At 49.6% G+C, this 22,959-nt stretch overlaps 2 protein-coding genes across 2 annotated transcripts; both read right to left on the bottom strand.

The window, feature by feature from the left end:
- Positions 1 to 5,555: 5,555 nt before the first annotated feature.
- LOC309590734 (galanin receptor type 1-like) lies at positions 5,556 to 6,884 on the bottom strand (the record flags this gene model as incomplete). The annotated part of the gene is made up of 1 exon (XM_082312141.1): positions 5,556 to 6,884. One exon carries the CDS (start codon positions 6,882 to 6,884, stop codon positions 5,556 to 5,558), a length of 1,329 nt encoding a protein of 442 aa, XP_082168267.1.
- A 12,319-nt stretch (positions 6,885 to 19,203) lies between these two features.
- On the bottom strand, positions 19,204 to 21,711 carry GRIFIN (galectin-related inter-fiber protein; the record flags this gene model as incomplete). Its single annotated transcript, XM_082314166.1, has 4 exons — positions 19,204 to 19,368; positions 19,840 to 20,002; positions 20,097 to 20,176; positions 21,700 to 21,711. 4 exons carry the CDS (start codon positions 21,709 to 21,711, stop codon positions 19,204 to 19,206), a joined length of 420 nt encoding a protein of 139 aa, XP_082170292.1.
- Between the last annotated feature and the right edge of the window lie 1,248 nt (positions 21,712 to 22,959).

Raw genomic sequence — 22,959 nt, forward strand, 5'->3', positions numbered from 1 at the left:
TCAGGTGCAGAAATATTTCATATGTATTTTTTTTAAAAAAAAGTCTCCTCAGATTACTCCCCCCCCAGTTTGCAACATAAACCAGCTGTCTTAGTCAGGGTGCAGTGAGGTAAGAGGGAAAAGTTTGGGCATAGAAAACATTTAAAATCAAAGATCACATTGCAGCTCCATGAGACTTCCCCTTCCCCATGCCATGAGGATAATCACAAGGTGATCAGTGCCCCCTGCTCTGGCAGTCCTGAGCCAGCTCTTTACTGGTGTGCTCCAGGCACTGATTTCTTCAGGGGCTTTCTTGCAATCAGCAGGAGACACCAAACAGGAAGACTCTGGTGTAGATTCCTCACTTGAAAAAATGTTTTCTGCAAATGCTGAATCCATCTTTATTGCTGAGATATTTTTAAATTATTATTTGAATAAAATATTAATGAAATAATTAAATTATATGACTGCCTCACAACCTTTAGTGAGCGGGTACCCTTGTAAGGTGGAAAGCAGCATCCTTCCCTCTCCAGATCGGGCACTTATCCTAGTGTGGGTCCTCCTCTGCCCCAGACCAGGTTTCCCTGGTTGATTCAAGCTAAGAATGAAAAAATCCCTAAATGAGGGCAGCCAGGAATCTCCATCATGGGCTGGGAGGGAAGCTTTGGGGTAGGCAGTTGCATGAGACTGCATTGACTTTACAGCTGCATTGTGTCAGCTCTGAGTCCTGGGACTTTGCCTAAAGATGTTTAGTAGGCAGAGAAAGCAACTACTGCAATTCCTGTGCCCCTGAGGCTGACCTAAGCAGTAGTCATTCATTCCCAGAAAGTTTGGGAAAGTTTTATATGATCCCCATATGTGCCAGGCGAGCAGTACTTTACTGGAGGCTGACTCTTTCCTGGAGGGCTCCAGCAATCTCTTTGGTAGTACCTGCTCATAGCTGCTCTTTTGTTTGTTCTTCTAGCAGCCTCTGGTGATTTATTTTCATGCTGATTATAATCACAAAGGTAAACTGAGCTGCACTGATTTTTCCCAGAAAATTCGCACTGATAGTTCTCTGGTTCTTTACAACAAGGGCATTACAATGCGCTGGAAACCCAGGTGACTCCTGTGCTGTCCCTGTTCATTTAGATATTTCAAGTCAGGAGAGCTCAGGTGTTTGTGTATGGGATGTGCCGTGGTGGGGGGAGTGTGGGACGAGACACGGGAACCATGCTGGGGGCGGCTGGTGTTGCAGATAACTCAGCAGCCAGCTTCCACCCTAGTTTGAATCCCAGCATCAATAAGTCTAATATGTGAAATACCAACAGGCAGGACTTTCCCTTTGGAGGACATTCTTCTTCCTGGGCTGCTCAGGGTTGTTGCAATGAAGGTGCTGACCCACCCAGTGGGCTGATGAATATTAAAAGAGGGACGGATCTGTTATTTCTGTTGTGTTGCACTGGAATGGGCACCGTGCACCATCCGCTGGGACTCAGCTCTCACTCTGCAAGTGACTGCGTGAGCATTTCTCAGCCTGCGCTGCGTCAGCATTAACGTGTTCTACCTCCAGATGAGTGTGTCCTGCAAAGTCTTACTGCTGATCAAATTATGATAGGTCTGAAATCATCCCCTGCTCTCCCTGCACTCTTTAAAACAGGACTCAGACTAATTTGGAGGTTTTTTTGCATAGGAACATAAAAACAAGGGTACCGAATAGACCAAATGATGCTCAGCTCAGCATCCTGCTCCCAATGGTGGCCGGTAGCACGTGTCCTAGGAAGGAGCAAAAGTGGAAATTATAGGTTATATACCCAATGCTCTCTAAGCCAAAAGTTGCATTGCTGTTTTTAATAGCCCTTGATGGCCCTTTCTGCTGTGAACAGTCCAGTCTCCTCTTGAACCCTTTTTATTGCTTTCAGCCCCCACCACCGTGAGCTCAGCTGCAGCTCGTGGTATGAGAAAAGGTGCTGCCTTGCCCTTACACATGCTGTCTAATCACTTCACTGGCTTCCCCTGAGTGTTTTATTGTAAGAAACAGTGATTCATCATTCTCCATACAAGGGCTACATATCAGTCGTGATTGTATGTACCTCTATGTCACTTTGTATGAAAGATTATCTCTTTTTTCATCTCTCCACTGGTTCACAGGCAGAAAATAAACCTGTAGCATCTTTGAGACAAGAACAGATCATGGGATATTCCCAGAGAGAGTTACCGAACAGCAACTCTCTGTACGTCCTTACCGCAGCAAAGGGATTCAAGTAAAGCTGTTTTAAACATCCTATTTTGGTAATGTGGCAAAATGCCTGTATTGATTCAAATGGCAAAGCAGAGAAGAAAGACCCGTGGGGGAAAGAGTGGGACTGAGATGCATTAGCAGCCTTGCTGCTGAAAAACATTGTCCTTGAGACATCTAAAATTCACATTTCCAGTCTGCCTTGGCACATTTAGAGAGAAACACATTTCCTCAACCACACACCGAGCATGAGACATTCATCTTGAGGTCCTTTGAGGAACCCATCTGTGTTCACCAGCCAGACCTGTGTCTGCTCCTGATTCCTCGAAGGGCCAGGAGTCCCTTGAATGCCTAGCAAAGTGCCTGACATCTGAAACAAGGAGCTTGTGTGGCCTGGAGGACCCTCAGGTGTCTTCTCAGCCCTAAATATAAAGAGACGTTTTGTCAGGTAGGACGGGAAAAAAAACACTTTCCCAAATGCTGAGGTTTCACCTCACTCGGAGCCAGCGTGAGTCACCCAGGCACTGCTGCATTACACAGACCTGCTCAGGTTAATAAAATCACTGCCAGGGCCCAAGCGGCTCACGGGATGCTGTGTGGCTTTCACATTGACGTCACTGCTTCTCATTTACCCTTGGGTGATAGTGACCGAAATTCATTACTACCTGGCACCCGTCGGTAAGCCATGCAAAATAAATCAGTGTTCTCAATCGCAAACAGGTGTCTGCAGCACAAAAGGAGCCATTCAAATCAGCAGGGCAGGAAGGGATTTTTCATCAGAGGAGTGAAGACATGAATGAGTCGTTAGAGCGAAGGGAATTTGCAGGCAAAGAGTGATAACAGGGAGAGGCAGGGGGAGATTTTGCTATAGAAACAGTGGAGAAGCAGTTGGAGTGTGGGGGATAGGGAGAGAGCGACCGAGGGAGACAAAGAGGAGTTAAAGTGAGCAATTCGACTTTATTATAGGAAAACAGGAACACTGAATGAAACTGGAAAATACATTTAAAAGTGTAAAGAGGAGAGGACTTTGCCCAGTGGAAGTGGCCCTTGCCACAGTGTATTTTGGAGGTCAGGAGTGCTGTGGGACTGGAGAAAGGCATGGGCATCTGCATCAGGATGGGAAGGCACAGGCACGTTCAGGAGAACACAGAGTCCCTGGTATTTCTGCCTCTGTGGAGGGTACGGAGACTTTCAGGGTAGGACCCAGGCAACAACTCATGAGCTGAGGGAAAAGAAAATTCTCCTCTGGGATACTTTAAAATGTGGATTTCTTGCACCTTTGATTGCATCATTTGATCCTGGCCATTTCCAGAGCGCGGCCACCATATGGGACAGGACTGGTCTGGCATCTTCATGGTCCTTTCTTTGCAGTTTATTCAGGGCAGGATTAAATACATTGGTCAGGGCAATGTAGGGATGTTTCAGTATTGAGTCACCTGTGGGCTGGGGGTGGAGGACATCTGTATCCAGGACCGAGAGTCACTGGGCATTCAGAGCAAGCTTTTAATGCTTGTCAGCCTGGTGCATTTTGCCAGCCCTAACAATATGCCTTGACAGAGGGAAAAAATCTTCACAGGCTTTTCTCCACAGCTACTGAAAGATCAAGCAGTACACTCCTATATCACCTGCAAAAATGCAGATGTTCTCATCTCCCAGCACACATAAAAGCCATTTCTCACCCAAAGTAAATCCGGGTAGTTGTAATTTCTTTCTTATTCACACAAAAAGAGAATACAAATTGCAGATGGCACTGCCTGTTAAGGAGGAATCTTTTGTTTTCCAGGCAGATCATTAGTAACATAAAATGTTATTGTGTGATCATTACAAAGGTGGGAATCCTGTTGGGTTGAATGGCTATTTTTCATCTCTATTTTTTTTGTGAGCAAAAGGCTCCCTAGAAGGCAGGAGGATATTATTTGAAACTTAGATTTCCCAGAACATCATTGCCTTGTTCAGTAAGAAAAAAAAGCCCCCGGTCATCAAAAGTCTGAGTTCCATTAAATGCAAAATCCTCTGCCAGGAAGGCTCCTGCGTTCCTTCTGGGGCTTGCGAAGAGGAGAGCCCTGCTGCACCGGGCAGAGGTACACAAGTAGCTGGGGCACGGGCTCTTCTGGCGTCAGGAGATGGTGTGCATCCCCTCACACTTAGCACTGGGCAGGCACAGGGAAGGGGCTGATCGCTCGTTTCATTCCAGCCTTTTGGGTCTTTGTTGTATTTTTTTTCTCTCACCTGTTACCTGGTCTGATGTATTTTCACTTTGAGATCTTTGGGAGAAATGTTTCCTTTCCTTATGAATACAGATCCAGTGCTCAGCGCAATAGAATTCTCAATCTTTAGTGGGGCCTTTTGATGCTAATGTAATAAAAATATAGAATTTATTTATCAAAGCCTCCTTTAAAGGAGATGCTGGAAGAAATAGGTTTTAACCTACTTCTGATCCTCAGGAAAAGCAAGCACTTTGATTTTCTCCTTCCCAGACAAATAGCATTGCATTAGTTGATTCTGATTTTATTAGCTATAAACCACGTTCTGTTTTTATTTTCACATGCCATTGACTTTGTTTGGTACAGACACAGCTGAACAAGAGCTGGTTTTTCAAGTGCAAATCATGTTAATAGATGCCTGGTTCTTTCCACTCCACCTGCAGGAACGTAGCTGTGAGAAAGAGAGCTGATGCCCAAAGAATATTTTCCTATTGCATTTCCTAAATTACCTCCGAGGCCACATTATCCCTTCTGAATTCCCAGATTGGAGTGGTGATGTACTTTAGTACTTCTGGCACTGTCTCTTCACATCAGGGGAATTTATTTTCATGGAGGAGTGAAACAATACGATCGGACAATGAAATCTCAAGTGGTAAAGTGTGTGAAATTCTCCACTACTGTTAGTTTTTATGATGCCGTTTCTAGCATTTCTTCACTGCTTGCAACTACAACTGATGGACTTGGAGCAGAGAGTGCCTCTTATTGCTGCTCTTTATCAGCACAGGGTGAGCAGCAGCAAGCAGTCAAATCGTTGCTGCATCCAAACAGCATCTCTGCATCCAGAGATGGAGCTGCAGGGAGAGCTCGCTCGTTGGGAAGTTGATCTATCTAATTACATGACTGTTGACTGGGCAACAGGCTACACATCTAGGTGTCCCCAGCAAAAATCATTTGTCTTAAAACTTGATCTGAGCTAAAATGCGTCATCTTTTTCTCTCGTTATTTGCTTCTTTCCCTGTCTCAGTATTTTTGAACTGATGGTGGGAGTGATTAGAAGAAAGTTTTTTTTCCATCACTAAAATATCTGGTTCAGAAAGACCTTTCAAGAGTCATTAAATGCAGATGAGGGTATGAGGTGCACTTCCTGAGCAGAATTACAAGGAAGTGTTCTCACTGGAGACAGTGTTCAGAGGTGGATGCTGGCAGGAGTTCAAGCATCCGCACTTGTTCTTACGGCCATGACCTCCCTGACATCTCCTGCCCATGGTGGGGGTGGCGGAGGGTCCTTTCCTTGTAGGCTCCATTGAACTCCGGTAAGAGAGCAGCTCTGGGACTGAGGAACGGGTTGTCCCTTCGGACAGAGAGAAGTTAAAGAGAGAGACCATTCTTTGGTGATATTTGCTCTTCATTTCCTTGGCTGACCTGTAGAGGTTCCCAACAAAGCAATAGCATATAGGGTTGAGGCTGGAATTGGTGAGGCCGAGCCACTGGGCAAAAGGTCTGAGCTGCAGGATCCAAGGAGAAGGAGTCACATCCTGCAAAGATTTGGGGATGTTGAAATCAATCCAGATGTCCAGCAGGTAGACGGGCAGCCAGGAGATTGCGAACAGCAGGACCAGGGCCACCACCATCTGTGCTACCTTCTTCCGGATCTTCAGCCTGGAGGCTGGCAGAGATCGGTTCAGGGCAGAGGTCTCCTTCAGCTGGCTGCTGCGGCTCCACAGCCGGCGCACCGTGAGGAAGCAGATGACCATGTTGAACAGGACCGGCAGGCAGTAGAGGGCACAGAAGAGCAGAAAGTTGTAGGCTTGCTTGAGCCTCTCCTGAGGCCAAATCTCCCTGCAGATGGAAAACACCAGAGGCAAGCCCTCCACCACCCCAATCTCATCCCGTTTGTTCATGAAGATGAGGGGCATGCATATCCCTGAGGACAACAACCACACCACCAGGATGGTGCTGAGGATCCTCTTCTGGGTGAAGAAAGACCGGGCGTTGAGTGGATTGTGCACGCTGTAGTACCGGTTTACGCTGATGACGGTCAGGCTGAGGACGCTGGCAGAGACAGAAACAGCCTGGATGAAGGGCACCGCCCGGCAGAGGAAGTCCCCGTACACCCAGGCTTTGTAGATGAGGTTGCCGACGGTGATGGGCATGCAGACACACACCACCATGAGGTCACACACCGCCAGGTTGATGAGGAGGCTGCGGGTAGCACTCAGGCTGGACACCCGACTCCGGCGCTTCCTGGTGAGCACCCGGATGGACATGATGTTGCCCACAAAGCCCACCACAAAGGACACCAGGTACATCGCCGTGAGGCTGATGGTGACGGGCTCCTTCACGAAGAGGAAGAGCATCTTCTCCAGCTCTTCCCAGCCCAGCTCCCGGCTCCCATTCCAGAGCCCACCTTGGGTCTGGTTCTCCTCCTGCCAGAGCTGCAGAGGCCCGGGGGGGGCCCCGGGACCGGGGGGGGAGGAATTCATGGCTGAGCCCCCCCGGGCACCCCGGGCTAACGGGGCAGAGTCTGCCGCGCTGCCCTGAGCGCTCCTGGCATGTTTAGCTGGGACCAGCCACGCCTGCAAAAGAGGGTGCAGAGAGAAGGGGTGAGCGCGGGCTCCCGGCAATGTTTTCCCTTCTCGGGGAAGGTGCCGGGTCAGAAATGGCTTCTCGGCAACTTAGTTGAGAGGCGGCCGTGAGCGCTGGGCAGGGCGGGCTGGGCAGCGCGGCGCGGCTCCGCGGGCACCGGCGCGGGCAGGGGCGGCGGAGCCGGCGGGGAGCTCCGTGCCCGGCCGCGGGGAAACGGCGCCTCCGGGCGGGGAAAGGGGAAAAGGGCCACGGTCCCCCCCGCACCCCGGGAGAACAGCCCCGGCCGCCGCCCGCCGCGACTCCCCTCCCTCCCGGGAAAGTTGCGTGCCCCGCGGCCGCGCTGCCGGACCCCGGTCCCGGGCTGCCCCCAGACCCCCGGTTCCCGCCCCCCCCCGTTCCCCGGTTGCCGGCTTCTCCCCCGGTCCCGCGGCGCGGTGCGGCGGCACTCACCGGGCGGAGGGCGGGCAGCGCCGGGCCGGGCTCCTCCCGCCGGCGGCTCCGCCGGCGGCTCTGCCGTGTGGCGGTAGCGCAGGACCCGCTGGCCCACGCACACGCCCGCACCCACGCACCCCGGGCACGGCCAGCCCGGCGCCCGCCCTGCGCGGCTGCCACCCGCACGGCCCCTGCGCCCCGCGGCGCGCACACGCACACAGCCCCGCACACACGCACAGCCCTCTTCACAGACCTGTCCTACAACCCCCGAACACACGCACGCTCCTGCGTAGGTGCCCGCAGCCCTGCGTGCGGACCCCCGACAGACCCCCCCCGTCCCTACACCTCCCCAGCACACACGCAGGCTTATAGACCCCGCTACACGCACCCACACACTCTGTGCAGGCTCGCCTTGCAAACACTTGGCTGCACGCACCTTTCTACAGGTGCTCTGCACACCCCTCCCTCCCTTGCACACCTCACCTCTGCACATACACGGGCACCCCGCGCATGCATGTACCACCCTCCCTCCGCACACCCACCCCCTGCACCCCCCGCACCCACTCCCACCCCTCTACGTGTTCGCACCCGCTTTGCACCCCCGACCCTCCCGCTCACACCCTCCTTGCACACGCAGGTACGGCTCAACCTTTGCACGCCCACACGCGCACCCTGCGCGCACACACGCACTTTGCACACCCATACGCCCCCCTCTTGTCCTGCCCCCCTCTCCTCCGCCGGGAGAGCCGGCTGGGTCCGGGCCGGGCCCGGGCCGGGCCGTGCTAGGCTGAGCTTTGCTGAGCCGAGCCGTGCTAGGCTGAGCCGAGCCGTGCCGCTCCGTGCCAGCCGCCCCTCCCGCCGGGCTCCAGGTGCCCGGCCGTGGTGCTGAAGGGACAGCTCCGCGTGGGCCGGGCAGGGAGCGGGCAGGGAGCGGGCAGGGAGCGGGCAGGGCTGGGCAGGGCCGGGCAAGGACGGGCAGGACCACGCAGGGACCGGCCAGGGTCTGGGCAGAGACCAGGCAGGGCAGGACCGGGCAGGGACCGGGCGGGGACCCGGCAGGCAGGGACGTGCATGGGCTTCGCGGGGCTCTGCGTGATGTTCCCCTCCCCTGCCCCTCTCCTGAGGGTTCCCTGGGCTCAGCAAGGCAGGGAGGTACCCAGGCACTTCAGTGCTTACTGCTACTCTAACATCAAATCCACCCTCCTTCTGTGCTTTCCCGCAGAGGCCGGTACCCCAACGGTTAACACCACAGCAGGTATTGGTGGGAACCCACTCGAGCAAGGAGCGCTCCAGAAAGAAACGCAGCTTTTTGTCTTTTTTCTTAAACTGAAGGAATGGGAAGAATGAGCCATGGAAAAAAAGTCACTTGAAAAAGTTGAAGGGCTTGGTTGGGGAACAAGGTTGGTTTGTAAAATGAAGCTTTTGACCGGAGGTACTCAGATGATGCCAGTGAATCACAGGGGAAAATGTTTGACAAGAGGAACTGATACCTCTGCCTGAGGTGTTTATTTTTTATATTCTTTCTTCACCTTCTCTCGGAGAGAGCAGGGTAACAAATACAGCCCAGGTGGAGGCTGTTTGTCACTGAATGGTGAATGCCCTTGATTTCAGTGAGAAATTCTCCATCCATTTTAGTCTATTTATGTGAAAGAAGAAAGTAAATATTTTTGGTCAGCCTTACGTGAAATGAAAGAAAGATCAGCAGTGGAACAACATTGGGGGGGGAATGTGATCAGTGTATAAAGCTCTTCTGCATTACAATGTATTTGCTTTAAGCATGTGACTGCTTAGTCCCCTATAGTTTTATGTATATGTATTTATAGATCTTCAGAGACAAACAACTTCTACAAACTAATTATAGTGTGTTGCCCAGAGCACAAGGTACACATTATTCTATGCAGCGAAATGCACGGATACTCTCATGGATACCTAAAATCTGCTGCAATTTCACAGCTGCTCCACAAGCAAATAGATCTGTCGCAAACAGGCAACTACGCAGGGTAGGGTCGAAGCTAGCAATTGGAAATCGCCATGCACTCAAGCCCTTGCCAGCCACTGCCCAGCCTCCTTAAAGCAGACCTGTCATTACACACAGAAAACAACGGAATGCAGGTGTTTAAGTCAACAGTTTTAGTAGGGTATTAACAGAATACAAGAGAAGAGAGTGAAGAAATGTGCCAGGGTTCTTTGAATGTATTTTGTCCAGGTAGTTACCTTCCAAATGTTCAAGCTAATGAATACAGTTAACTTCTTTTTTTCTCCCCCATGCACTTTATTTCTATCCCGCATGATTTACTGCTAAGGAACATTTAGGGATTAAAATACTAGACTAGACTACTAAGTTGATCAGTGGTTCAATATAATTAGAATAAATCTGCTTTTGCATCCATTGACACAACTCACAAATGCCAAGTCACCTCTAACAACAACTGACAAATCTATATGCTGTGTACAGCTGATAGAGAGGACAAGGGCATTGATTATAAGAAGTTCATTGATTATAACAAGTTCACAGTCACCAGATAACTCAAGATGGGGAATCTCCAACAAAAAGAAATGCTGTAACCTGTTCACATTGGTTCCCCTCTTACGGAACGGCTTTGGAGTGGAAGCCAAATAAAGCCCACTGGAGACAGGAGCCATCCTTCACCAGCAAGGGTAATGGACTGGACTGTGACGGTACAGCAATGTACATCAGAAATAACCCACTGGTCTCACCGGAGTTACAGCTGTGAAGAACTGACCTGAGAGGAGGAGTGAGTCAGCCACTTTGGAGCTTTGCCAGAATCTCAGAAAAACTCACAACAGCTCCCAAGTCTGCTATGGCTGCCCAAACCTGCTCTGCCCACTGCACGTCAGAGTCCCAGGGTGGGGTAAATTTAGCACAGCTGTCTCTTCACAACCTCTCTGCTCCTGCTGCAGCATGAGCTGGCAGTCACACAGCCGCAGTGATGCTCTGACTGTCCCAGGCCCGAGAACAGGTGTAAGTTCAGGAAACCCTGAGGCTTTTCGAGCTTATGCTGGTGAACAGTCGGACCAGCTCCTTGAGAGTGTGAAGGTGGAGCAATTCCTCCGGCTGTGCATCTACTTACAGCAGCTCATGTGCTCTCCCCACTTAAACTTATCTGCCTGCTGAGTACATGGGGACAGACTCCCTGCCAGTGCCTCCCCACGGGGAATGCACACTCCTGCGTGGTCCCAGTGGAGCTGCATCCTTGACCCTCCATGTGCTGGCTGGCACCCCACCAAAGGGCACTTTGCTTTCTTAGCTGCCTTCCCGTGCATATCCCAACATGCCTGATGTGACTCAGCTGCCACAATTTGACCTGAAGGCCTATTTTGAGGACATCGCTACTTTTCCCCTGCTGTGCTTGCCCAGCAGATAGATGGGATGGGGTCTGCTCACTTCACAGAGATGAAACAAAATTAGGGCTGGTCTCAGACGAGCAGGGGCTGTACTGGTGCTACCAGGATGGACTGTCTGAGTGCTGCTTGTGTTTGGTGTGCTGGGAGCACATCCCAGCTTGATGGGAGGGAGGAACACTGGCACCGGTGAAATAATTTCCCACTGGTTTTGCTGAGAGATGCTGGTTGGACTGCCCTTGAAAAGCACTGGAAAAAACTCACCTTCATTTTCACCTTACTGTTTCTGCGCTTCATTTTCACCTTACCGCTTCTGCCCCTCACACTTTTTGATTGATGGCATGGAGATGGGAGGACCTTGGGGTAAGGGAGGCTCCCCGAGCCCTTGCATCTGCCCCTGTGCTGTGCCCACTCCTTCTCCCTCCCAGGGACTCTGCTGCCGCTGCAACCCAGGAGGGTCTGTGCGAGCATTTCTAGTGCTTGATATAAACAGGAGCAAAACTGAAACCTGTCTGTCTGGGTCTCTCTTGCCATCAGGAGAGAGAAACAGCATCACCGTTTGCTAACTTGTATTGGACAAAAAAGGGTGTCTGTCCTTCCTCTGGGACATTTTCTTATAAATCTCTAACCCAGCAACAAACTCCCCAAACCCTGGGTGCCATTGGTTTAGGGGACCTCTGAGCCAGCTGTGCTGCTCCCTCTGCCAGTGGCTGCTCCGTCCCCGTGCCAGCGCTGCTCTGGCATCGCGGTTTTGGGGGACACACGAGCTATTTCTGGCACTGCGGTCCAGGTCCTCAGCATAGCTCTGGCGTGGCGTTCGCTGATGTCAGCGCATTGACGCGCCTGTGAATCCAAGTGGAGATAAGAGGCCAATGCTGCTCGCAGTCAAAGGCAATACACAGAAGATGCCAAGTGCACTTCAAATTCTTTGAAAACGAAATCACAAAACAAATAAAAAACATATGGGAATTGATGTTTCTTGTTTGTAATTACTTTTATGAGAGTGAAAATCTTTTTTCTCCTGCTATTCTTCCCTCTCAATCAAAGAATGAAACATTTAAACTATTTCAAGTGTCCTTTGGAGGCTTTTAAATGGAGAATGTGTGCATTTTTATGCCTGAGAATATTCACTGATGTCTGTTTTCATAAACAGATATGTGCCAAATTCTCTATCTTCTGTCCTTTTTATCAGAAGCCTCTTAGATTGAGTGCTCCAGAAATGCAGTGGCTGAAATAAAGATAGTTTAGTACAGAAGAATTTGTGTGATACAATGTTCACTTGCTCAAGAACAATGAAACACCATTTTGGCATTAGTGTGATTGAAAAATCTGTCTTTCAGATGTCTTTGCTTTTGATTTGTGCAGAAGTGCAGGCAAGTAGCAGGCTGGGGAATGCAGGGCCGAGCGTGCTCCTGCAGGGACCTTGCTTAAAAACAGGACCACACCAAGTGAATTTGACCCTATCTATCTCGTTAAAAAGAGAGTCACTAAATGGAGATGCAGTGCACAACAAAGTGGTTTTTTTAAGGAGAAATCAGTGCTGTGAATCCCTAATTCATTGCCCAAATTTATGCATAAGGTTTTGAAGCAATACTGAGCACCGACCAAGTCAAGTCTTTGAGAAGTTAAGAGAAGCCAGGATTTCACAGGGGTGGCAGCTGACACGCAAAGCAACTGCCTAACACTGCCTGCACCCAGCCCTTCTCTCCCTTGAGCTGTGATCCGGGATCAGTTGAAGGAATGGTGGGATTTCCTCTGTGTCCATGTTTTGTGTGGTGGTCTCACCCTCTGGATCCATCACCATCAACTTTGGCGAGAAATAAGTAGAACCAGACTGAAAGTAAAGCCCAAATCAAGCAGATTTGGTAATTGAGGAAATCTTGTGGTCTGATCAGGATTGAGGGGCTCCATTTTGTCCTGTTATAACTCTAGTGGTCTAAGCAGTTTGCCACTGATACTACCAAGAAGGGAGGCAGATAAAATAACATTAAGACCAGGGGCTGCTAAAGCAGTCAATCCTCTGTCCTTCTACCTGAACTCTGCTGGATTTGCATAACAACATTGCTTCCCTGGTGCTCTACACCCAGGTGCAACAGGCTAATGAAAGGCTTTTTAGATGACGAAGCTTTCTGGGTTCCATCAGCTGATTGCCATCTGGGGGAAGCCTCTGACAAAGGCTTTAAATTTGCCACTCTTTGCCTCTTCCCAGCTGCAGAGGGAAAATGCAGGGAGGCAGGAATGAAAGGCTCTGAGAAAAGCACTCTCAGGGCCCAGATCTGCTAGCGTCAGGGAAGAGATAAAGATTTTAGAGAACAAAATAGGAGGGAGCTCATCTTTCTGAGCAAGATGATTTACTCTTAGCCTAGGTGATGCTTTGTGGGTAGCTGTCACAAAGCCAATACGCCTGGGATCAGGTTGCAGTAAGAATTAGGACTTGAGCACATTTGCAACAAGGGCTTGGTGATCAAGTGTTATGTGTTCAAAAATAAGCTTTCCTATATTTTGTACTTCTAATCAGGAAATCCTTAGGATTTCTGCCCTGTGGATTCAAGAGGGGATCAGCCAGGAGGCAGAGAGAGATGTGATCCTGGGTCTGAATGCTCTCCAGCAGCCTGCTCTAATGTTTTGACAGGATAAGAAAAATAATCTGTGAGCTGTTATTTATTTTGGGCAGCCTTTTAGAAGGAATCTCCACAACTAGAGATGCAGAAAATCAGGCAGGCAGAGGCTTTGAGAGGTTGTTAAACTCTGTCAGGATCAGTTGCAAACTTTTTCTCTCTAGTAATAATGCCTTACCTCTCTCTGTGCAGTGACTCATCTGGAAAGACTCAGGCAATTTACTGGAAGTACAATCACTGCCCTCTCATCACCACTGACCATGTCTGTCTTTCCGCTTCCAGTGTGTGTTCACAGCACAGAGCAACTTCAAGAAATGAAAGCTGACAATAGCTGGAGTTTAGTGCAAAGGCGGAGGTTAGAAGGTGAAATAGCTGCAGCTTAGTTTTACTCCCAATTTTTGAAACCAGCAAGGTTTTGTGCGATAAATCACACAGCAATTGCTAAGCTTTTCTTTGGATAGGTGGTGTATCAAGGAAGGGGAGGAAAATGAAGGGATGTTGGTGGCTCTTTGGTCATTGTTTGGGCTGGAGCATGAAACAAGCTAGAAAAATGCTGATTAGTAGCTGAGATCACAGTGATGATATCTGTGTACAGATGGATGGAAAACTCCTCGGGCTAACGAGCTGCTTCAGCAGCCCTGGTCCCTCATTTAAGACAAGGAACTGGCTCCTCTGTGTGACCTGGGCTGTGCTGCAGGCTGTGGAGGGGTTCAGCATGGAGCCTGTTAGCTCATTAAGGCTCGGGGCAACATCTGATAGGTCATGAAAAGTTGCAGCCGAACCTACCTACAGGCTACACAGCCAGACCGTGAGCTGTAGGGTGAGAGCATCAGGCTGGAGGCAAAAGCAGCTGGTTCCCTCCTTCCTTTTCTACTCTGCTTCTTTCCTCCACGTGCCTTGGTTTTCTCACCTGCACATGGGTGTTATGGTACTTCCTTCTCTTTGTAGTTTACTTGGATCCCTATGGTTTTAAAGTGCTTTATAAGACCCAGACAGCCTTACAATAGTGTGATGGTGCAGAGGAAGCATCCTGATCTCCATAGGCTGTTGCCTTGTGCTTTGGTAAAGTCAGAGATTTGTCTAGCTATGTTCATATAGCTTGAAGGAACAACATGATAGACTGCATCTAGCTTTGGCAAGAGGGTCTTGAACAGACTGCAGAACTGGAGGGCCAGCAAATTTGGGCACCAGGCTAATTTCTGTCACCCTTTCCTTAGGCAGCAATGATATACAATAACACAGCTGCCAAATGAAGTGATACCATCAGCTTCCAATTCTTCAACCTCTAGAGCAGATCCTTTCTTTCAGAAAATAATCCCTCTCTAGCCTGCGTTCAATGTCTGCAGCTGGTACCTGGCACCATGCATGCAAGATCAGGGCTGGGAGGTGTACTTTCCTGTCTGAGCTGGCTCTGGATGGCGATGCTGTGAGTTAAAATGGCTTTATAAAGTTCTCTTTAAATACAATAGAAGAAATATCCCTCTACTTTCCAGCAGAGATTCCTTTCTAGCTGCAATCTGGGGCTGCCTGGTGCCTCAGAAATGCCTCTTCCCAGCCAGAACTGAGTTACTCCTCCTTTCCTCTTGTTTTTGTTTGTTTGGGTTGTTTTTTCCCCCCTCATACTCTTCAGAAAAAGGCTGGACATTTGCCCTTTATGTTCCTTAGTCCTGCCAGCAAACACCTGTGACTCCTGAGCATTTAAGGAGTTTGACAGGCTGTGTTGTTGAATAAACAGCCTCTTAGATAAGTGCTCAGAGATGTAAGGAAGAAAGTCATTGCTGATAAGGTCTGCACTTCTAGCAGCTGTTTCTGTGGCAATGTGTTGGGAAAACTGAGGCCTTGGAGGACGTGGGAAATTAGAGGTGCCACAGACATGGGTCCAGGATCACTGAGCCTCACCGCAATGCAGTTGCTTAGGATCAGTGGAGAGGCGAGTACCTCTGCAAGCAGGCAGCTGTGGTCCATCAGGGCCTGCTGCTCATTGGGGCACTGAAATGGGAAGAGAAAGGGAATTGTTAGTTAAATGGTTAACAACTGCCCTTCTCCTGTCTTTCTTCACCAGAGCTGCCCTCTAGCTATGAGTAAGTAGCTAAACCTCCAGCATCAAAGGTTTTTTTTGGGGGGTGGTGGGTTTTTTTTGTAGAGGGATGGTCATGTTAAAAAAAAAAAAGGAATCGAGTCAGAAATTGAGTATGAGGCAGATGCAACCTGCATGATTTTCTTGTTTTTTGTGCTTTCCTAAAAGTCTTTCCCACTGCATTAGCCACAAGTCCTTGTCCTTTTTCACGCTGCCTTTCCTATCTCAAGGCAGGACCCAGTGTCTGATATTCAAGTGTCCCTTGTTAAGGCTGGTAGAGACAGTGTCACTCAGGTATCTCCAGGCTCCTGCTCTGCTGATGAGACATGATTGTGGCTGACATGGGAGCCGTTTGCTCATCAGTCTGTGAGGAAATTGCAGGTGCTTGCTGCTGGGGTATGCGATGGTTGCCAGCAGTATCAGCAACACCAAGGAGTGCTCTCTGATCATGCATCGGCAGATGCTCTGCAGGAGATCTGCAGCGTTATGACACTGCCAGAGGGGACCTTGGCCCTGAGAGTCCTGGCACAGCTCAAGCACGAAGGATTACGAGCCTGATTTTCCCCTCGTTGATCTGGGGATAAGCCAGAACTTTGCAGATCCAGCCCAAATGAGGAGAATTAGTGGGAAAGAGAGACCTCGTGTGGGAGCTCACCACCTCTCCTGGCTTTGCCTCCTGAGGGGCATCTCTCTCTCAGGTGTCCCACCCCAGTTTGTGTATGCTTTAAGGGCAGCAGCTGCTGCTTTATAAGCAGATCCTGCCTAGGACAGTCCCAATCCCGTCCTACAGTAATTGCTCTCTCTGGAAGCATTTCAGCCCAACTCCTAAGCTGCACTTGGCCCCAGCAAAAATATTGAGCTCGGCCTTTAGGTTGAGCTGTGAAATGCTGGTCCCTCCCAGAGCTGCACCCCCAGCTGCCTCTGCTCCTTCCCCTTTAAAAGCCCTCCAGCTCTCCAAAGTATATCCCTGGGCAGGAGCTCGTCTCCATCAGTTCCCTCCCTGGTTTCAACCTTCAGGTCATGAATAGGAAAGCTGGTTAAAATTTGGATGAAGGATTGGTTTGTTCCCTTTGATCACCTCAATACCAGCACGCAATGCCTCTGCACGAGTCTGATGTGCCAGCCCCCCTCCTGTGCTCCTGAAAGTTTAATTGACCATCATAATTGTGGGGCTTCATTTTCCTCCAGAGTTTCTCCTTAAGGGGCAGATGAGGGTCACAGACTTGGAGGGCATCTCTCATTCCCCATAAAACCGTGCAAAACAGCTATAAGCAGCCAGCCCTGGAGCTTTTCTCCCTGAGATGCTCTGTAGCTCCCCAGACCTCTCTTGCTCTGAAGACCCCTTCACCCTTGGGAGTGTTTTGGCTGGAGGAAGCAGCAGATAAAATCCTGAAGCCAGCAGCAATGCTGTGGATGTGTCAGGAGAGATTGGACTGTCTCGGTGCAGATGGTAATGGAGTGAGATCAGCCGCTGGCAGAAGCTGGGGGGAACGTGTTCAGGAGTCAGGGCATAATCTCTGCCGCTGCCTGATTTTTTGTGGCATCTCTTTATTTATTTGTACTTGAAATATTTTTGCCCTGTTTGTCTGTGGTCCTTTGTGCTCGCTTCTGGAGAACAATGAAATTGTCGTGTGTTTCTGCAGCAGTGGTTATCAATGGAGTTTGTGGCCATATAAGTACAAAGTATTACCCTTATAAATAATTTCATCACTTTTCCTCCATGAAAAATGATCTGTCTCTATCAACCCCCAAAGAAGCACAAATAAAAAGGACAATTTCTTTCAAACACAGTTCAGCATTATCAGATGTACGACACAGAGATCCCAGCAGGCCTGATTTTGCCTGTGTTTGTGCCTGTTTTACTGAAGGGATGGCCATAAGAGTAAAGTTTGTTGAACCCCTGAGTTACATCACGGCAACCAGAATTTGAGCCGACCCTCTTGTCCCAGTGGTGACAGATTTATTCCAGGCCAGAGGAAATCTCACCATCTCCAGCCTTCCTGACTTGCAACCAAGACCGTGGATATTTCCAGACTGTATTTTCTGTTCTTTCTGGAGGTATGAGGTACTGCTCAGGACCATTTTGTGTTCCCATTGTGCTCTTTGCCACATGAACAGGATGGTTTCCAGTTAGTGTTCTTTATGGTCTGGAAAAACATTATAAACTTTTTAGCAGACTCATAAATGTCAGCTTTGTGGCATCATGTGTTGTGGTTGGCTACGTGGTCACCTCTTCCTCATAAGTCCTTGAGACTATAAATAGAGGGAAGAGTTGGGAATGGCCAATTTAAGCATTGAGAAAAGGCTGGAGCAAAGCTGTGACCTTCAGAGATCCCACCCACAGGCAAGGACTGACTTCTTACCAAATGATTTCTCCTTGATGCAAAGGACTGGCAAGGCGGGATCATCTTTGCCTTTTGCATCAGGAATGTGGTCTGTCTTATGTCTGAGGAACAAAGGAGTGATTTGGGGGCAGCTGTAATTGCATTTTTGGAGTGAGTTCCTGTTCAGATTTAATACTGTGACATTATGCTTCTTATGACGTGTGTAATTAAAACAAAGTAAAAATAACATCTTTTAGCCTGCTGTGGCCTGATCAAGGAGTCGGAGATATGTTGTGCTCCAAAGAAGAGGGTAGAAAAGAGAAGAGGGTGCAGGGACAAGAGGACTGTTTTGATTTTGAAAGACAACTGAAACAGAGGAGAGAAGGAAACAAGAATGCAGAGTAAAAAGAAAAGCCAGAGACTATCCACAGGAATAATGGCACTTTGTTCATTCTGAACTTATCATAATTTCTAGACCCTGATTTTCTCAGATCCTTTTATTTGGAGTCCAGTTGCATGTCTGGTGTATGATGAAGGGATCATGTGCTTTTATGCATCTCTAAGCTTTTGCCCTTTGCTGACCCACTACATCACTCAGGGTCTGTCTAACAAGCCTGAAGTTGGCGGGACTCAGGCTGAGCAAACATCTCTCAATTGGTGAAAGGAATCTCTGGAAATATCTTGCAAGTTGAGTCTTATCCCCCTGATTTACATACATAGGACTTTCATTTCATGTTAGCCCTCAAAGCAAAAAGGCAGTATTTTGCCAGTGCTAAAAACAAGCAACCCTCAGCCTGTGTCCTCCTGCCCAGTCACCAGCCCTTGCTCATATCATGTGCCTGGGGATTTGCAGGGAATGAGTAACTCGATTGATCTGCCCAGTGAGGAACATCTCAGCAGGGATTTCCTTGTTTGATTTTATTGGCAATTATGGTAGCATTTTTACCCAGCTCCTGGAAAGAAATGTGCCTTTCCATCCCTAACATCCACACCCATTACATCCTTCATCACATGGCCAGCTGAGGACTAGCGCTAATTCACACCCTGCTCTTGGGCAAACACAATTTCTAGGGTAACATTCAGGTGTCCAGTCTACTTGAGGCAGACCTGATCTGTCAGGCTGTCCAACAGCAAAGATGATGAGACCTACAAATCCTGTTGTGCACCCTAAGGCATAGGGGCAGAAGGTCTTCGATGATCTGGGCTACAGCTAGCGACATGGCTGGGTGCTGCCTTAGTGGCATGTGGTGGGAATGACTACCCCTTCCACTACAAGGACACATGCATAGCCATCTCCCTGGCCGGTGATGGTACGTGTTGCGTGGAGAAGAGGAGGAGATGGTCTCCAGCTGGACCAAGAGCTTAAGGGGAATGGTCTGTGAGACTGTCCCAACTCCGGTCTCTAGTAAAGGCCTCGGTTGGTGATTTCCACTGAAGAAATGGCAATATCATTGAGAATCTGGAGCTTGGTGATGGATGAAAGCTGCTTCTGCCGATGCTTGTACTGCAAGATTTTGTTTTCATCAATGAAAATGTGGAAATAGTCCTGGTCAGAGTAGATTTCAACCTGAAAGAGAGACTGTGTCAGGTTCACCATGTGGCCACACATCCTCACTGGACTTGCTGCCATTATGCCAGTGAATGCTGGGATCTGGGCCCATGTATCTACAACCCGCTTCAAATCCTGCCAGAGCCAACACACACACTGCTCACCCCTGTTTTGGGCAAAAGGAGGGAATAACGGAGTTCTTCACTTCATGATAGCAGAAACTGGTGATAACACAAAGCCTAAAATGAAAACAAATGCGGCATCCAGGGATTATTGCTGGAGCTCTGCATGCCCGTGCCAGAGTTGGCTGTAAATCAGCAGCAAATCAGGGGACAACAGAAATACTAACAGGGGACAGAGCCAGAGAGCGGATGTTACTGGGTATGGTGCTGGCAGGAAAGGCAGGGCTAGATCCATGAGGAGGGCCCCAATATTGGCTGGGTCACTCCAGTCCCACCCGAGGTGACCCGTGGGGTGACACAGGGTTACCTGGAATGGCTCCTTTGCTTCGAAGGGGAAGGTGTTATTAACTTCTTCCTTCCCCCAGTGGTTGGCAAGGAAGGAGTTGCAGATGATTCTGGAGCTGGAGAAGCGGGGGTTAAAATGGAGAGCGATTTGGTCTCCAGGGTCACAGAGCAAATTAATTTCAAACCTAAGACGGTGAGAGAAAAAAGTGATGGAGACCCGTGGAGCGATGCTGCTGGCTCTCATGAGCTGGGAGAGCTGTGAGCAGAATGTGTCCTTACATGCTCGTACTGGAACTGGTCTCACCCTTGACCACGATGCTCCAACCAGGACACATCCCCTCTGGGTACAGGGCCTCGAACTGCCGGCAAGGAGGCAATGGTGAAGCATGGCAAGGTGGGAGAGGTGCATGGCCCCACTCATCCCTTACACTTCTCAATCTTTCTCACCCTCTCATCGTCTTCTCCTTTCCCTCCACTTCACATGCAGGCACACTCTCTGCCACTGCCTTTTTCTCACTCCTAAATGATCTCAGGGGCTCTAAATTGATAAGAAATGAAGTTGCTACAACATCCAGTTGATGAGGTGGAATTTGCTGCCCCCAAGGTCTTTTCTAAAGAGCAGAGTGGGATCAGGGAGCAAAAATTAAAGAACCTGAATGCCTTCATTGTCAGCAGGACACAAAGATGCTCTGCTCCTCTCCCTGTCTGGGCAATACAAAATCCAAAGCAGAAAACTTTGTGATGCTTTGAAGCAGGGTGTGAAAGACAAGGACTCATCAAGGAATGGGTGTAACGTGGCATCCAGCCTGTTCTCACCCAGCATTACATGGGTGACTCTTCCCACGAGCTCCTGCCTGATGCCCTGTTCCACCCGCTCTCCCCATCTCCAAGGTTAAGCTTGCATAAAATGAGCTGGAAAATGTTCCTTTTTGAATAATTCATAGTTTTATTAAATAACTCATTTTAATAAGAACTGCTTGCCATTTCACCCCACTTTTTTTAGCACTCTAATGTTCTTGCATTTCTGAGCATCCTTCTCTCCCAAACTTATTGCTTACACCGGGAAAATCTCTCCAGCCTTGGCATCTCCACTGCCAGCTGCATGCCTGCCTCTCCCTCCCGACAGCTCAGGACTTTCACTCCCGTGTTTCTTTCTCTGCCATGATTTCCCATTTCCGATGCATTTTTGGGACATGCACACTTTGGGGCAGCAGCTGAGACTTGACGATGGCCAACCTCAAGCCTTCGTGCCCAGCTACTTTTGGAGGGTGGCTTTAGGAACCTGTGCATGGTCATTCAAAGGCTCTGACCACAGCAGTGTTCAACTCTGTGAAACACAGAGAGCTGATGGAGCTAATGATACGGTTTCAAACAGCAAGTGGTGATGGCAGCACCCAGATTCACCTTGCCTTGACCCTTAGTTTGTCATCATTACAACCACCCCAGCAAAAGACACACCACATGCACAGGAAACAGCGGTTCCCTCTTTGCTGCCGGCTGGCCCAGCAGAGGCAGATGGCAAAGCACAGGTCTCTGCTGCTAAAGCATCAGTTGTATTTTGGTCTCAGCTTAAATGCTTCAAGCCAGAAGTGCTGCTATTAGGGCAGCATTACCCCAGACCAACCCTGCTAAAACTGAGAGGAAAATTCTGTCCTATTGCCCTTTATTGAAAGCTGTGAAGCTCACAGCTTTACAATAGCCTGGACCGGACTGAAATAGAAGATCAGCACCGCAAGTAGCATCCCCACATCTTTCAGGATTTCTGGCTCTCCTCTGCCTTTCTTGCCCTTATTTGCGCCGCTTTCCTTTATCCACCACCTGACCCCGCGCCGTCACCCCTCAGACAAACCACGCTGTGCTGGATCCTGTCCCCAGTACTTACCCGCAATGCCATCCTGCTCTCCTGCCCCTACGCCACAGACCTGGCTGGGTGCACGGTCAGAGGGGTCTATATAGGGGCCACCGGCCAGCAGCCCACGCGCGTGGGGATTAGCAGTGACAGCGGGCTGAGGTCTCCTTTTCAGAGCAGACTGTTGGGCCCGGCCGGGAGATGGGAAGCAGCAAATCCTGCTGCCTGCCCGGCGGGCTTAGCTCGGTCATGCGTGCAGGGCTAATCCAGCCCCACTGCTGCCGGCACAAAGGCAGCAATGGCCGGGCAGTCCTGAGCTGTGATGTGATGGAGCCGGTGTGCAGCAGTGATGGGACAGACAGGCATTCAGGCTGTAATCCGGGGGGACAGATGTGTTTAATGCATGAAGGAAGGATGGGGACTTCCAAAGCCAGGGGAGGTATCTGGAGTCCCATCCACTGCAAAGTCCAGAGAGAAGGGAGATGGCAGAAGAGAAATGGTGGCTCCTATAGGGTTCAACTTTACCCTGACCAACAGAGATTTTTTTTTCTCCCTGTTTTCCTTTTTGATCACTCTTTGTGGGTCAGAGCCTGGCCTGAAACGAGCTGATGCCAGCTCTGTCACAGCCGCTTTTCCACCTCACGGCGCCCCAGGGCCGGCAGGGTTCGGGATGCTGCTGTGCTGAGCTCAGCATGCCCTGGCTCCGTGTTTCCCCTCCCTGCTGGGGACAATACAGGGATTTGGGAGCAGGGCGAGGGAGCCTTTGTCTGATGTTTCCTGTCATGGAAAGGCATCAAGAAATGGGTAGCGATGAAACGAATTTCAGTGATGGGGGTTTTCATACTGACAGTCAGCATGTGCTAACATATGGCCGGGTGAAGCTGAGCCGGGGAAGGGAGGGATGGCTGCGCATCCCCCCTCTCTTCACAGGGTAAATGCATTAAAAACATATGCTGGCCCCATCCCTGCATGCACTGCAGGCTGTGATGCTCCCCGGCTGGTCCTACAGGAATCCCTGGCTTTCGCGGTTAAAACCTCTTCACTGTATGGCCCGCAGTGCTGATGTTATTTAATGTGTTTATTTTATTTCCAGCAGATAAGCAGAATGAGAGCTACTATCCCAGGCTCTGGTGCCCTTGGCAGATGATTAAAAATGCAATCCAGCAGATGTAGAAGCCAACAGCCTCTCTTGGGGCTGAAAAAGCCAAAAGTCCCAGGCTGGGATTTACCCGTTTGGACTCCTACAAAACCAAACCATGTGAAGCTGAGCTCTGCCATGGTCTCCTTGTTCAG

Source organism: Platalea leucorodia (genome assembly GCF_965183815.1).
Source record: "Platalea leucorodia genome assembly, chromosome: 5".
In the NCBI taxonomy this organism is placed as follows: Eukaryota; Metazoa; Chordata; class Aves; order Pelecaniformes; family Threskiornithidae; genus Platalea; species Platalea leucorodia.